Source organism: Thamnophis sirtalis, unplaced genomic scaffold (genome assembly GCF_051295495.1).
Source record: "Thamnophis sirtalis isolate CommonGarterSnake01/CBP01778 unplaced genomic scaffold, rThaSir2_p1.2 scaffold_7, whole genome shotgun sequence".
Lineage (NCBI taxonomy): Eukaryota > Metazoa > Chordata > Lepidosauria > Squamata > Natricidae > Thamnophis > Thamnophis sirtalis.
Window position 1 is genome coordinate 71721037 of NW_028261387.1, and position 16026 is coordinate 71737062.

Consider the following 16026-nt stretch of genomic DNA (forward strand, 5'->3'; position numbering starts at 1 on the left):
TACATTGATGATGATGATGATGATTTTGTGACAGGCAACTCGAGGTAACCGTCACTGAAAATGATTACCATTCATACCTCCCCCCCCATCCAAAAAAACGAGAATGTGCAGAAAGCTGTTTATTTCTCAATTCTTTATTTAAGACAAAACCAATAAGGTCTCATTATTTCATCAAAATGTATAAGCAAGCTGTTCCCACCCTCATAGCCACATATACAAAATGAAGGGAAACTTGCTGCAGTTCACTTCGCAGAAGTGGCATCGTTGCTGAAAAAGAGCCAGCGCCATAGTTGCCAGGCACCAGTTCTCTCTTGCAGGAGAACTACATTAGCATTTACCCACATCAACAGCTTCAGTCTTTTCTTCAAAAAAAAGTTTTACCAAAAGTACAAAAATTAGTTGATTTTGTCATGGTTTGTAAATTAATCCTACTCCTATATAAACAGAAGTTTGTACTAGCCCAGCACTACTTACAATAGTTTTTCTATCATCAGCTTGGGAAGCTAAAGAGCTTAGCTAGTCTGCTTAGTGAGATAATTTTACAAAGGATGAAAAAAAAAGCTTTATCCATCTGTCTTCAGAAAGCATCCTAAAACAGATGGTATCTACAAAGCTCTCCAAAAGCACCTGTAAATAATCCTTATCCCCCGCTTATTCTAAATAGGTAACTTTGTTGGGAAAATAGAGGGGGGATCTGTGTAAAATTGGATGGGGTGGGGAGAGAGAAAATTCAGTATTCTCCAATTTTCCTTTGGCATGAATACTTTTCACTTAAGTATTTGTATCCTAAGAACAGAGCCTTCCTGCTCATTAACAACATCAGGACACCCGGTTTTAAAAAGGAATACAAGTTTTGAAAAGTGTTATAAGTAAAGCTGATCCTGGGCACATATCTAGAGCTGTATTTTTGCTGGTCTTAGTAATATTCAAAAGGCATGTTGCAACTTTAGGGGAATTCAAGAGTGCTTAAGCATAAATTCAAAGCTCTAGTATTACAGTCACTCTTGTTCATGCCCCTCCCCCCATCTTGCAATATCTAAGGAAGAAATACATACTAGGCAGGCATAACATATATCCAGTTCTTGGCATGTCTAAGCAACGGCAGTTTGCTGGATTTGTCCAAGGCTTATAATTCCAGTTGATAAACTTGTCCTATTTAAAGGCAGCAGATACAATATATTTAAACCAGTCAGTTCTTATGGGAATTCCATAGAAGAGTTGCACATTGACAATTGCTGTAGACCATGTCCATCTGGCCCAGGTGTTCTGCTCAGGCTGGTCTTTTGTAGCACCTATTAATGGACACCCTGGGGACCAAATGGTGACTCTTAATTGGAAGTTGGGTGCTCCCTCATCCCTCCTCCTCTGTCTAAATCTCACCCAGTGTTGGGAAAACCTCCTAGCACTTTCTGAGGCATGGTTCTTTGCAAACAGAATAAACAGATGCCCTTGCAGACAGAGCTTATTCTGTAAACTTCATGCACACCAGCTTGTGATTAAGCATTTTACAATGTGCTATTTCTATTCCAAAAGGGTGGTTGAACTGAGTCTTAATTTAAAGCAAAACAAAATAAAAACCAGTCTCGGGAACAGATGAAATTAGCGATAAAAGTATGACTAATAAATACCACACGAAGAGACAATGTGTGCCGGCTGAACAAATTCCAACACCACCACCCCCTTTCTAAAAACATTTTGCATTCTGGTTCAGGATTTCCCCACAGCCTCACATTTCATGTATTCCTGTGCCTGTTTATTTAGAGAAGAAGAAAAATCACAAAGGGTGAAAAAAAAGAACCCCTTCGAGGTTTCAAACGATAGCAAAATGACATCTGGAACTGTATGGGTCTGATCTGCCCAATAGCAGCTTCAAATCAGAAATGGCCCACAATGACTCTGGGTGTAACACTAGACTATCGTATTTGAAACTTTTGAAAAAAAAGAGACATATGGAATGTCACAGTTGAGCCAATTTATATTGTGTAGTGCCTCACCTCACAGCTTGAGAAAGGCTGGGTAGGCCAGATAGTAGAAAAAAAGCAGAGGAAAACCCATCCGGTGATTTTCATGTCGTCTAAACTTTAAGCAACACACAGGTTTTACTGTCTCTGTTGCATTCTCAAGTAGCAACCTAGTAGAAGCTCTTCCAAATGGTGGTGAAATGAATGCTCTCACCTGGCCTGGTGAAAATGACATCAGAATTATTGGAGTTACTAAGGCAGGTTTGCTTGGTCCAAGGTATGTCTTGGACCACGCTGGGCTGTGTTTTTTCCCCTGCTATATAACTCTTAAGCTGTCTGTGCTCCCTAACAATTTGCACTGCATAATTATGATATAAAATATTGCCAACACTCAATGAAGGTGGGTTCCCCCCCCCATTTAAAATGAATGAAAACCATGATGTAAAAGTCTGTATGAACCTTGCAGTTTCCGAATAACACTTTGGGCCCTTCTAAAATAAGAAGCAATGGGGCAACCACTGCCATGTCTCTGATATAGTCTTGTACGGCTTTGGATAATTAAATAATAAAATAGATAATAAAATAAAAATAATAAAAATAATGAAATTATAAATGAAATAAAACAAAAAATGAAAATGAAATAAATAATAAAATAACTCTAGATTGGGGGGAAAAAACGCTCAATACAAATGAGATCAGAATGCCTCCCTTTTTTTTAAGGTGATTGGATCACCAAGGCAATAATGGGAAATGTTACTAACATGGGATTCTGAAAATTCTTATAGCAGATTATTTTCTGGCAATATCTCTGGAGCACCTGTTCTTCTGCCATGAAACTGTTTTTGATTACCTACCTTTCCCTCATAAAATATGTTTTACTGAAAATGTTCTTATTATGTCTTATGTTTTAACTTATTATGCTAACAACAAATGGTTTTAAATATTTTAAAATAAATACAAATAATTACATTTGAGTGGCCAGGTTCATGAAGGATACCATAGTATAAAGGTTCAGACTGAAACACTACTGGAACTCCAGTGAGATTATCCAGGTATGATTTATTTGCAAAGTCAGTAAATGGGCTTACTAAATGCTTTTAATGCCCACTCTGCACCTTCTCTATTTGTGAAATATGAGAGATAGAAACAGAGTGAAGGCGAAGGTTATTGCTTTTAGGAAATTTATAAGATTTAGCACAAGTCTTAATGGGATATCTATACTTTCTAAAATCTTACAGTGCTTTTAGCTAGAGATACATACATTTCTAACCAAAACATTTTAATAGTCTTACAAAAATGGGGAAAAAAATCTGGTTCTTGAAAAAGTATAACACCAGAACAAAACAGATCAGACCAAAACAAAGTAAAACTAGATCAAAAGACAATCATCCTGTTCCCAAGTACTGGGAAAATAACCACATTTTTAGTGATTTTCTGAAAAACTAAAAGGATGAGAACAAATCTTCCTAAAATCTCTGGAAGGAAGATCATTCCAAAAAGGAATGAAGTGCCTTTTTGGCCACAATTTCTATTTGTTCTAATTGATTTAATCAGTTTAATGAATCAAATGAATACAAAGATTCTTATTAATTCAGTATTAATATTAATTAGCACCAAATATTCAGGTTTTTTAATAATTAACTTTTGTTTTGCTGGATAGATCTACTGTATTCATATTCCATCCAAAATGATGTTCCTTTGAACTGGGAACTTATAAGTAAATACAAACTAATTTAGCTCATTATTCTCTAAAAATATTATTACAACATGTCCTCCAGTTCTGTTGGCTCAGGACCATAAGAACTGTACTCTAGAACCGTTGGAAGGGCACAAGGTTGAGGGAGGCTGGCCAAATATCACTTGCAGTACTGTTCTGCTACTCTTTGACTTGCTACCACAATTTTGGTCGTAAGTCATTGTGGTTCTTAAGCAAATTCTGGGGCACTTGCACTATGGGGCCCTTGGACCCAATCTGCCTGTAAACACCCCTTAGTGCAAACACCGTGTGCCAAAATCCCATTTGGCTTTCAGCACGGACCTTTGCAGTCAGTATCTTTGAGAGCAATAGGGTTGCTTACCAAAGATACTCCACCCTGCATGGGGTGAAATCCATCTGGCAGGCAGCCCTTCCGCTCTCAAAGAGGCTGGCTAAATAAGTCTGTCCCAACACGGGTCTTCGGACTTTTTTTTCAGCCAACCCCTTAGGAACCAGAGGGAGTGGTGTCAGCAGCCAGCAGCAGCTTGCAACTTTCCCTGCTGTTTTTTCCATTGACTTTCTGGGGAAATTGGCAGGGAAAATTTCAAGTGTCAATCATAATTGTGGGACTCTTGGAATAAGTTCAGGCAGGTTTCCAAGAACCCAGATTGCAATCATATGACTGCAGGGTGCTGTAATGGCTATAATTTCAGGCACTGGAAGTAAGCCCCTTTGTTCAGTGTTATCGTAAATGTGAACAGTTGCTGAATGGTTGTTAAGCAAGGACTAGCTATAATTATGTAGTGGCTTGGGTCATTCAACCCTTCTTAGGGAGTGACCTAAAATATTCAAAATACAAACAATGACATCTACCTCTCTACCAGTCTCTTTATATACTTAAATCTAATTCAATTTTTGGTCTTGTCATGTACAGCCTTATGCATTGTGTTGTTGCTTCCTGTAACAAGAAATGCCGCTGCAAAACCACTAAAGAGATCAAAATCTACCCTTAAAATTCTGCTTCAAAGTTCTGCACTTTTTGCTAGACAAAGAAACCAAGATAATGCATTTACCATAGATACTAATTTCCTATTAAATAATACACTCTTGCATATCTAAAGCCCGTTTGTTAAATTAATTTGAGCTGCATAGACTCCATCATGACATGGTAGTACAACTCCCCCTGAATTTAAGTTAGATAGATTGATTGATCGATCAATCAATAGATATGCTCACAATTAACTCAATGGATACATTTAACTGCAAGTGTACCACCTTTTAATACAGAAAAAGAGAAAGACTCCAGAAAGTGAAGGGAGGCTTCAGTATGGGCTTACTGGAATATACATGTCAGAAGTAAGTTATTGGTTCAACTAAATGTATCCTATCCATCATAATGTGTACATTTGTGTATTCAATGAATCCCAAGTTATCAGACTGCATTTCAATCTAGGGCAGTGCCACTGTTGGACTCTGCACTCTTTTAGGATCAAAACTGGTAGTTGCATGTAAGCAAGGGGTTGTACTACAGATTTATTGCTTCCATTGGGTAGCAACTTTATCACAAGCAAGCACATGACACACACTTCCCTCTGCCAGAAATACTTTGATACTTCCGTAGGACAGATATCCATCTCATTATGTTTGTTATCTTCACTATGGTCTATTCTGCCCAACGTCAGGGCATAAATTTATGTCCTGCAATTCATGCACAGGGTATTAAATTTGCCACAAACCCTGGCCCATTCTGATCCAACTAACATGAGGAATTGAGTTGCTCCCATATCAATGGCTTTTGTTTTCCAAATAAATCTGGCTGAGCACCATGCTGCCCTCCTTGAATAAAATCTGGAGAGCGATTTTGAACATCCTTGCAATGCTTTAAATGCATCCCAAACTCCAAGCTCTCCTCAAAGAGTTGAGTAGAGTTTCCAATTAAACAGCCATCTGTATATATATCATGTTTATGTGGATGTTATGAATAAACTAATTGAATATACATATGCATATATTGAAAACAAATCAGCATGTTTGGAGAGAAAAGAGAGAACTGCTCCTCTATCAATTCCACTGAACTGACCAACATTGCTTTTTCCTTTGGGAACGCAAGCTATGTTGTCATTCCAGTTGGGAGTGGCTGTAGTTCTCTGATGGCTTTCCTGTAATACCCAACTGGATCCCACCTCCTACTATTCCAGCTCCTATCCATTACCAAGAGTAACTTTCTCTGAGCAAAGTCATTTTCAGACTCTACATGTAACATGTATTTTGAAAAAAGCCAATAGAAGTAGCAATAGCAATAGCACTTACTTATATACTGCTTCACAGTGCTTTTACAGCCCTCGCTAAGCGGTTTACAGAGTCAGCCTATTGCCCCCAACAATCTGGGTCCTCATTTTACCCACCTCGGAAGGATGGAAGGCTGAGTCAACCTTGAGCTGGTGAGATTTGAACTGCTGAATGGCAGCTAGCTATCAGCTGAAGTAGCCTGCAGTACTGCATCTAACCACTGCGCCACCTTTGCTCAGTGTAACAGGTAGATCTTGGCACTTCTGCATTACAAGGAATCTGCTGGAGCCTTTTCACAGTGTTAGAAGCAGAATTCTTTGTTCTCAAAGATGTGCATGCTAGTTTGGTTCCCTCAAGAATAAATGGCAGATTGCAAGTCTCCTTTGTAGAAAGACATCTGTGAGCCATGGATAAGCTTTTAAACATGCTATGGAGGGGGAGCTACAATTATATTCTTCTTTCAGCATATGGATTTATCTACACAATTAAAGAAAGCCAAATTAAAATGCATTTGAGCAAACTGATTTTTTTCCTTGAAAGGCAGATTGAGAGAATGACATCAAATATGAAAGAATACAAAGTTTTTATACCTGAAAATGTACGTGCATAGATGCACACTTTCCAGTTTTGCATTTTAAGTTGCAGCATCTATTGTGACATTTTAAAACTTTTAAATAAGTTTTAGCACATTTATTTCCATCCTGATGGTCCCTTGCTAAACTGAACTCGGTGGCCAATAATATATTGTACGGTGTTTCCCCGAAAATACGACCTGTCCTGAAACTAACGCCTTGCCACATTTTTTGCATGGGCAAAAATATAAGCCCACACCCCAAAATAAGCTCCCCTGGACACACACACCAATCCAGCCAGGCAGAGCACTGCTCACCGACCGAGTGGTATCCCGAAGGCACCAAGCCGCGGGAGCTGGGGGAAAGGCGCTCACGTTGCTTGGCGCTTTTGGGATACCGCTTGGTTGGAGTGGCATGCCTGGCCGGAGGGGGGAGTTGCTGGGCAGCTGCTCCCTTGCAAGTGGGCTCCCGAAGAGAGCCTCGGGCAAAGCAGCAATGAGGTGACCACGCTCATGAGCAGCCGCCCGGCAAACCCCTTCTCCAGCCGGGCAGAGCACCATTCACTGACCTAGGGGGTATCCCTAAGGCGCCAAGGGACATGGCGCTCTGCCCGTCCCCCAGCTCCCGCGGCTTGGCACATTTGGGATACCCCCTAGGTCAGTGCATGGAGCTCTGCCCCGCTAGAGAAGGGGTTGCAACCAGCAGTGACCGCTCTAGGTGTGCGCTCTATGGTTGTGGGCTTCGCCCCTGAGGCTATGCCCGGCTCTTCCAGAGCCAGTTCACAAGGGAGAAGCTGCCCGGCAACCCCAAAACAATAAGTCCTCCCTCTATAATAAGTCCAAGGCCCTATTTTGTGGGGCAAAAGAAAATAAGACCCTGTCTTATTTTTGGGAAAACATGGTACACAAAACACAGGTAGGTTTGCAGAACACATCTTGGATATTAATGCCATGAGGAAAGGTAAGGCTTCTTGACAAAGAAACAGGACAAATACAAGAACCTTTCCTCATCTGATGCTTTCAGAAAGGTTGGATTAGAAACAACTCTCCTTTTCTCCAACCAATAGTACCAAACTGGGGGAAAATTATTCTAGACTCAAATAAGTTGATTACAACTCCAGGAATTCTCAACAATGATCATGCTGGCCAGGGGCTCTTGGAAGTTGAACATATATTTGGAAGGTTTCCAGGGTTTGTATAAGTTGATTAGGGCAAGTTAATCTTTTGGGGTAAAACAGATAAGATTCAATCTGAAATACAACTCCAGCATGAGAGCTGGTATCTCTCACTGCCTTTAGAAGACCGTCAGGAGATGGCTCTGGCCAAAAGCAGGTTTCCCAGGCTCTATCCTGTAGAACTTTGGGAAAATTTAATGCCACCAAATGAACTATCTAAAACATTTATTACCAACAGTAATTAGCCCCAGCATGTTATATTCTAACTTTCCACATTATTAAAATAATGCTGTAGTTAGTTACCTTTCCAAAACAAGACAAAAATACATGCCTACTACAAGTATATATATATTTGAGTGTGTTATGAAGTTAGCAAAGCTTGAAGCTTTTCAGTTTTTTTTCTAGCTTATGAATAGCTAGAAAAAGCAGTAAAAGTTAGAAATACAGACAGTGCATTCTTGTAAGTGCTGGAATCCAATACAATTCTGATCTGTATGTAAAGAAAGATATTGTGTATACTGCAAACTAAATGCCTTCAGGATCACAACTATTTGAGGGCATTAGTTTCCCGTTACAGTATTGATAAAATTAGAAAACGTATTTGCAATTAATAACAAAACAGTCACAATTTAGCATTTACAACCCTGAAAACTCAGAAAAGTTAATAATTACTTTGGGGATTAAGGGGTGCCTTTTCAAGTCTGAAATTCTTACAGGGTTAATGAACATCTGCTAATAGATAACATCCACAAGGGTATTTTTTTTTATTTGTTATTTTCTCTCTTTTACACACAAACAACCTAAATTTTAACCCTTTTAGTTTCTGAAATGCATTAAAAGAAACATTCATTTGCTTCTATGCACGTGATATTTGGTGAAGATTGTTATAGTTATCCAATTTCATTTTGTAATTTTATGCACGGAACTAGAAATATTATTCACCAGATCCTTCCCTACTTATATACTACTAAAACTTTCACTGTGTTTATTTGTTAGCCCAAATGATGCATTATACAAGTTTTTAAATCAGGGTACCTAAATCTATTAACTTAAAGAAGTGTAAAATAATCCAGAGCCCATTACTCCAGTGGAATTGAAATTTCCATGATTTCAAACCATTTTATTGCTGAATTACCCGCAGTCACATGATCATGATTTCTGTCTTTCTGCCAGCTTTCTATGAGCAAAGTCAATGGGGAAGATGGCAGGAAGTCAAAAGTTATTCCTGTTTTTTGCCTTCCTGTGGTCATTAAGTCTATCTGTTTAGGTAAGTAAATATTCAAATAAGTTCATTTGTAATTACAATTATTTTTATATTTTCTTCTTAAATGACCATGTAGCCATCCCATATCGGGATAAAAAATATACAATCAAGCTAAAATTTAATACTTATTCTAGCCATACAAGTTTGTACTACCTTTCTCTCAAAGGATGACACAACAAGTCACATATTATCTAGTGACATATATAACCCCATTGTATGTAAGGAAGCTGCATTGATTTTTTTTGTAGGGGGGGGGTGTTTACTCTTGGGGAAGTGAGCATAGACTGCAACCTGTACAGCAAATCCTCAGTTCAATGGCTCTCAGTTTGATAAGTTTTAGATACAATGGAAAGTGGTTTCAATCCTTGAGAATGGCAATTTTGCTGCAAGTGATTGCATTCACATCATTTCTAATATTGTAGATTACCTAAATGATAAATTAGGTACCAATGGCCACCATAAATGAAATCAATTTAGGTATCAACAGCCACTGTTTTTGCTCAAAAGGCCTGTTAGAGCAAGGTTTCTACTGTACTTTCATAATCGGCAAAATCTAGAGATTAAAATATAAAGAGAATACAGTAAATGCAAAGATGGAGCATTCAGAGAACAAACACTGAAAGTATTTAGAATATGTTGTACAAATGATAGCTCATTTCTAAGGGTGGGGGGGAGAGAATGTTTTAACACAATGTTTCAGATGCATGATCCAATGCAGAGAGAGGCTGGTTGCTGGCATTAACAAGCTGGTTCCATATGAATATGAAGTTCGAAAGACAGTGTCCACTAATTGGAGCCTGAAGGAGAATATCTGGCCAACACTCTTCTAAATCATAAAACAGAATACTAGATTTGTCCCAACCCGAACCTTACAGTTTTCTTTATTGACGTCTTCCCTGCGACCTCCAAATTCAAATTGTGCTTCACGAAAAGAAGATTTTGGCATTACAATCTTCAACAAAGATTCAGAATGACCCACAGCTGCTAGGTTCTTACAAAGTTGGCCGTCTGTTCGAACGAAGGCAGTGGTGGTTCAATCCATTTCTGAAAGCAACAAATACATGTGTCACAATGTGTTCTACAGTATTGGATGAATTAGCAAGCAAAGGGGCCAAGAGAGAAAAAGGAGGGGGAAGGGAGAGAAGTCACCATGACCTGAACTGCTCTGAGAAGAAGAGAGTTTATGGAAAATTGTGCTTTAAAACCAAGCCCTCATATTATGGAGGCGTTGTCTAAAAAGTCTTTTTTTTTCTCAGCTGTGTTTCTGAACTTTTGTGTGAATGTGTGTGTTTGTGCATTTTAATCCCTGCTTGATTTTTGCTTCTCACTTTTCCCTCTCCAAACCCTAAAAAACTGTAGTTTTCCTCACTAGTGGATCATTTCTACTCTGTCCATTTCAAATTCAGATCCTAAATTCTATACAATTCTAATTCCATAATTCAGTACTGAATTATATACAGTCTTCTTTCTATCCAGCAAGATTTATCTCAAAACCCATCTTTGTTATTGCATCTCTAGCTGAATTCTCTAACTATTCAACTACTCCAGATTCTCTTTTTCTCCCCACTTTGTTGCCTCCCCTACAGTTGAAACTTCAATTGTTGTTCGAAAGTGCTATTATAAATTGTAATATACAAATTAAGGAGCACATGATCTACAGGCAGTATTTACTGATTTATAGTCTCTATTCAGACACTCCTCTCATATGAATAATAATATGGAAAGCTGAAACTAAACTCCAGAGTTTTCCTGACCCTCCCAAAAAACCATTCATGGTGGGAGATATAGAATAGGATTCTCCACGCTTTGGGAGGCCAGCAGATTACATTCCACATGTTGAAAGCATAATATGGACTCAAATAAAGTGCCTGTCACTGTGGATGTGATGAGTTACAGGCCACATTTTTTCAGAAGACAAACTGATGATTTTGTTGCCTGACATCCATTCTTCCCTTCCACAAGATACTCAAAGTTTGCTTTTGTCTTTTTGGAAGAGAAGTTGGCACATTTCCAGGTTCTGGGCTGTTCTCACCAAACTTTTTTTCCATTTTCTAAAAAAGAGTAACGGGCATTTTTGAAAATAAAAATCACTAGAGGCAAGTGATTTGTTTTGTAGCATGGAAGCTTTTTCTTTTCTTCAAAAAACAATGATTAAAAATTTATTTTTTAGAGAGTCTAACGAGTATTAAAAGGAAATGAGTATAACACAAAGGCACTAATGCAAAGCTCTTCTTCCCTGTGTCTCCTTGTTCACATGTTCGCATCACTGGCAAAATCTGCATACACATAACGAATACGCCTACAAATATTGCCTTACTAAACACACATTAAGCTAGGATGAAGGGATGGCTGGACCAGTGCAATTGTTAAATATGAGAAGGGAATGCCGGCATAGAACTTTAAATCTATCTAGGAAACAATGGGCAAACAGTCAAAATTGCTGTTTAGATTTCCATCCAAACTATAATCAGCCAAAATTAGTATCTCAATGGAACACAAATTACATTGTCACTCTTATAGGAATTGGATAACTTCGATTTCTCTTCATTCAGCATGACAGAAAATAATCACAAATAATATAAAGAAATGTCTTCAGATAGCTTACAATCCTGTTCTCATTCCTCTTCCCTATTATTATTTTAAAAAAGAGCAGCAGATAATCTAATATTATTATTTTTGTTCACTTCCCCATTGTTTTGTTTAAATACATTTCTTATGCAGTAGTTTAACAAAAATAAGGCCAAGTTAACAGAAACGTTAACAAGAAATGCAAAACCACTCACCAGAATGCACTGCAGGCAGATGACTATCTGTATCTCCAAATTCTGAGCTTCCATCTTGACCTCCAGGTTCCCAAGATTCACTGTTCTCAGAAACTTCAGAAAAAGTATCAAAAGTTCCTTTCTGAGTATTGGCTGGATCACCAACACTTGGAGACTGACTATCGCTACTTGCATCAGATATTGCTTTGCTTTCTTCCCCTAGCCTCTCAGCAAACCACAATTTAACCTGCGAAGTGGTCATCTGAGTTCTTTCACAGAGATCTTGGAGATCATCTTCAAACAGAACCTTGTTCTTTTGAAAATAGTCTTGGAGGACCTCCTGGCTGACCTCACAGGAAATCAATAGCTCTTTGGGGAAAATGCCTTTTTTGTAGTTTTCATACCACCTCAGATTTCCATTTTTAAATCCATAGCGGCTATCTCCAAACCAGCGAATTACTTCAACTCTGGGAAGTCCAGTCTGACAACATATTTGGTCATACTGTTCATTAGTAGGACGCTGTGTCTTTACAAACAGCAGTTTAAGCAAATGCCTCTGCTGAGCAGTCTTTTTAAAGCAGAGCCTAGGTTTCTGTGCCCTGCTAGGAAAACTCTCTGTTGTTGCTTGGGCACTCGACGCGGCCAACTCACTTTTCCCCTCTGATTCTGTCACCTTAAAGTTTCTAAGGTTGATTTTTATTGGGGTCACTTTACGTTCACCTGGAAGTTGAGAACTTCCAGCTTCATCCAAGGAACCGTTTTCACTTGACACTCTCAAGTCATCCAAATCCTCCTCCTCTTCTACAGACTCATCCTCAGCATCTTCATCTGCTGGTTGTTTTTTTTCTTTTTCTGCTTTTTTTTTCCTTTGCTCCGAGAACCAGCTGTCAATCTCTCTCCTTGTCATTTTAGTTTCGCTTCTCAGGCGGTCTACTTCCTCCTCTGAAGGGAAGGGGTTTTGTGCAAAGCTGCTTTCCAAAGCTCTGAGTTGTTCTGGGGCCCTCTCCTTATATTTTGCAATGGAGAAATCAGGGGTCTGATGCCAGGATTGCCGACGTGCTGGTGTGTGAACAGGTGTTGCTGATGTGGAAGTTAACTCTGTGGTTGTTTTGGGTGAAGTGGTAAAAGTGATTTCGGGTACAGAGTCTATTATTATTGTGCTATCCCCACCAAGCACAGATTTGTTGCCTCTAATATTTTTCCAGTGATACCTCCTATCACTAAACCACTTCCGAACTTCCCTGGTACTAAGTCCTGTGATATTTGTCAGACGCTCAACTTCAGCTTGGGCAGGGAACTGATTCCTACAGAAACTATCTTTCAGTGCAGACAACTGTTGGTAAGACTTCTTATTTTTTAATAAGTTAGGATCCAAGAACGCTTGTGTAGAGATGTTTGGGCAAGCAGAAAGTTGTGACTGAGCAGCACTAACTACATTCACAGTTGATGCAATACTGGAAACTGACACAGTGGTTGGAGGTTTAGCTACCTGGGTCTTTGGAATGGAGGTTAAACCTATTGCATGAGATGAAGTTGCTCCCTGAAGTCCATTTGTTGTTATTGGCTGGGTTACCAGCATGCCACTTGCTCCTTCAGGCTTTCCAACTGAATGACCAGGCAAACTGGCCTGAATCAGATGCTGAACATTATTAGGGCTTGCAACTAAAGGTGTATTCAACACTGTAATAGTGGATTGGGGAACAGACTGAATCACAGTGTTAAACATTTTTTTCCGTGCATCTTCTATCTCCTCAGGTGACCAGCTAATACCCTGTTTCAACCTCTGGGCTGTAAACCAGATTTTCAGCTGCTCTTCTGGATACTTGGTCACCACAGTCAAGTAGCAAAGTTCAGCTTTGGTAGGGTAGGGAAACTTATGAAAAGAGTTCTTAAGAAAACTGTTAGAATCCATTGCTGCATTGTACGTTGGAATACTACTCAAGGGAATCATTACCTTAGGGAGGGATTTTGATGTTGGTAGGTGCTGGTGAACTTGTGCTTGCTGTTGCAGTTGCACAAGTTGTGTTATGCCTGCTTGCAAAATAGGTACATTTCCAACTACTGACCCATTGACAATGGTGGTTGATTTGCCGGACTGGCTAACCAGCAGTGCTCCATTGGTAAATGACAGTTCACCTTTTGTCTCTACATCCTTGACTGACTTACTAGACATATTTTCTTTGATTGTATGGATTTTTTTAACTTCTGGTTTTGTTTTCATTATCTTCATAATGGGAGTTTTGGTAATAATAATTTCAGCTTGACTCTCCTGACTCTCCTCAGGAATATCCCCCAAGTGGTCCTGACTACCATTTCCAGTAGTCTGTTCCACAATCACGCGGTTAGCTTGTTTCACCACATTGCAGATTAAGTTCGTTTCTCCAACATGGTGCTCTGCATTGTGATGAGAAAGATCACCATGGCTCTTTACCAAGACATTACATTTCACACACAAAAAGGAAGGGTCTTTACTAAAGTCTATGTGCTCAGAATCAAGGTGACTAAGGAACTGATTAGTTTCTTGAGTAGTGAAATTGCAACCTATACATCTATAAGAAGTGCTGTCTATAATTCCATTGTGTCCATTGGACAAGGTCCCACTCCCGTGATTATCAACAGTGGTATCACAATTAGGCAGAGTACTGGGAACCAATGTTTGATGAGTTCCTTCATGATTTACTCCAACAGAAGTGGATTTCTGTGGTGCCAACATTTTTGCTGGTATCATGCAAGGTGTCGTGGATTTCCTTTTGCTGGCCATTATTGCAACCAGTGAGTACAATCAAAGCTTAGGAGGCAAATATTATTTTTTGAATAAAGTTTGCAGAGTAAATTTGAGCAAATCCATGATCCCAGATATATGTAGGTCAAGAAATGGAACAACCTTTTGTGTCTGCCATTGAATCTAAAAAACAAAAGGAACAGTACGTTAACGAAAGACTATGAAATCCTTATACCAGTATAATCATAGAGCTTTTATTTCTCAGCTATATAAGAAGATATAGTATCAATTTGCTTTTCTAGAATTCAAATCAGAACGGAATACAAAATAAATTGCCGAACCACATGCAAATAATGATACCTTAGCATGTTGCTTGAGCAATACTCTAATTTGCAGGCACTGTTTATATGTTAGCATTATCAGTGATAATCTAACATCCAAATGGAAATTGATTTGTACCCACACTACACTTTAATAAAACAAGCATGACCCAATATGTATCTTTAGAACATTGTCCTGGTGGCTCTTCTAAGTGGAGCCCTGTTGTGGTGAAGTGGTCCAGACTGTCAGATGCATGTCCCATAGACCAAAGACTTCATCAAAGCACATTTCTGTGCCTCCAGTAGGATCCTCCTAATGAAGGATGCTTACCTTGGCACATAGCAAAAGGAGATTCCTTCAGCCCCCAGCTCCCATCCCTTCGGTAGAAGAAAGATCTTTGCCTTTACAATCCAAGAAATAAGCCATGTACCAGAGCTTTGAAACAGAACTAAGAAATATTAAACTAATACGTTCTGATCTATACAAATCTGAAAGATCCAGAAAGGCAAGCAATAAATGTTCAAGAATCTGTTTATTTCCAAAGAATGGGCATTATGTTTGAGCTAGAAATGTTGCATAAGATTAATTTTAATTGGGAACACATATCTGTAAGTTTTATGTCTCCACTATCCCCGGTATGTATTTCCCTGATAGATGCTTAGCAATTGTGTGTCTTAGGTAATTGTCCAATAGTCTACTCAGAATTGTAGGTTTTTCCATTAGCAATTCTCTTGAGATCCTGTCTATGATTCTCACTGCCCTCTGCTTTTATTTCCTCCGTGAGATTGTTTTGCACATAACTAAAGTTTTTTTTTAAAAAAGAATGTTAACTTTTTTGTTTTTCCTCAAAAATATAGTTAATTTTGTCAATATTTTATGAGATTGTTCATAAAAGAAAACAGGCTGATTTCCTCATGCCACAAGGTCAGAAGATGGCACTATAAAAAATATTTCATTTTTGTTAGATTTTTTTTCTTCCTTTGCCAATAAGGTCCTCCGGGAGTGGGCGGCATACAAGACAAGTAAATAATAATAATAATAATAATAATAATAATAATAATAATAATAATAATAATAATAATAATAATAATAATGGTTGATGAATGGTTGACAACTGGAAAAACATACTTGATTCAGAAAGATCCAACTAAAGGAACAACACCTGAAAACTACAGACCAATAACATGCTTGCCAACAACCTTCAAATTACTCACAGGCATTATTGCAGATAACATGATGGATTATTTGGAAACAAACAACATCTT

The 16026-nt window shown here is 38.6% G+C and overlaps 1 protein-coding gene across 1 annotated transcript in view; it reads right to left on the bottom strand.

Moving 5' to 3' along the window:
* Positions 1-8263: 8263 nt before the first annotated feature.
* The window catches only part of ZHX3 (zinc fingers and homeoboxes 3), a 44842-nt gene continuing 37079 nt past the window's right edge, over positions 8264-16026 (bottom strand). Inside the window, exons 3-4 of the mRNA XM_087720378.1 lie at positions 11740-14623; positions 8264-10000 (exon numbers count right to left, since the gene is read on the bottom strand). Of these exons, the coding sequence (XP_087576504.1) occupies positions 9990-10000; positions 11740-14479 (2751 nt within the window). The 5' untranslated portion in view covers positions 14480-14623 and the 3' untranslated portion in view covers positions 8264-9989. The remainder of the gene's footprint in view (positions 10001-11739; positions 14624-16026) is intronic.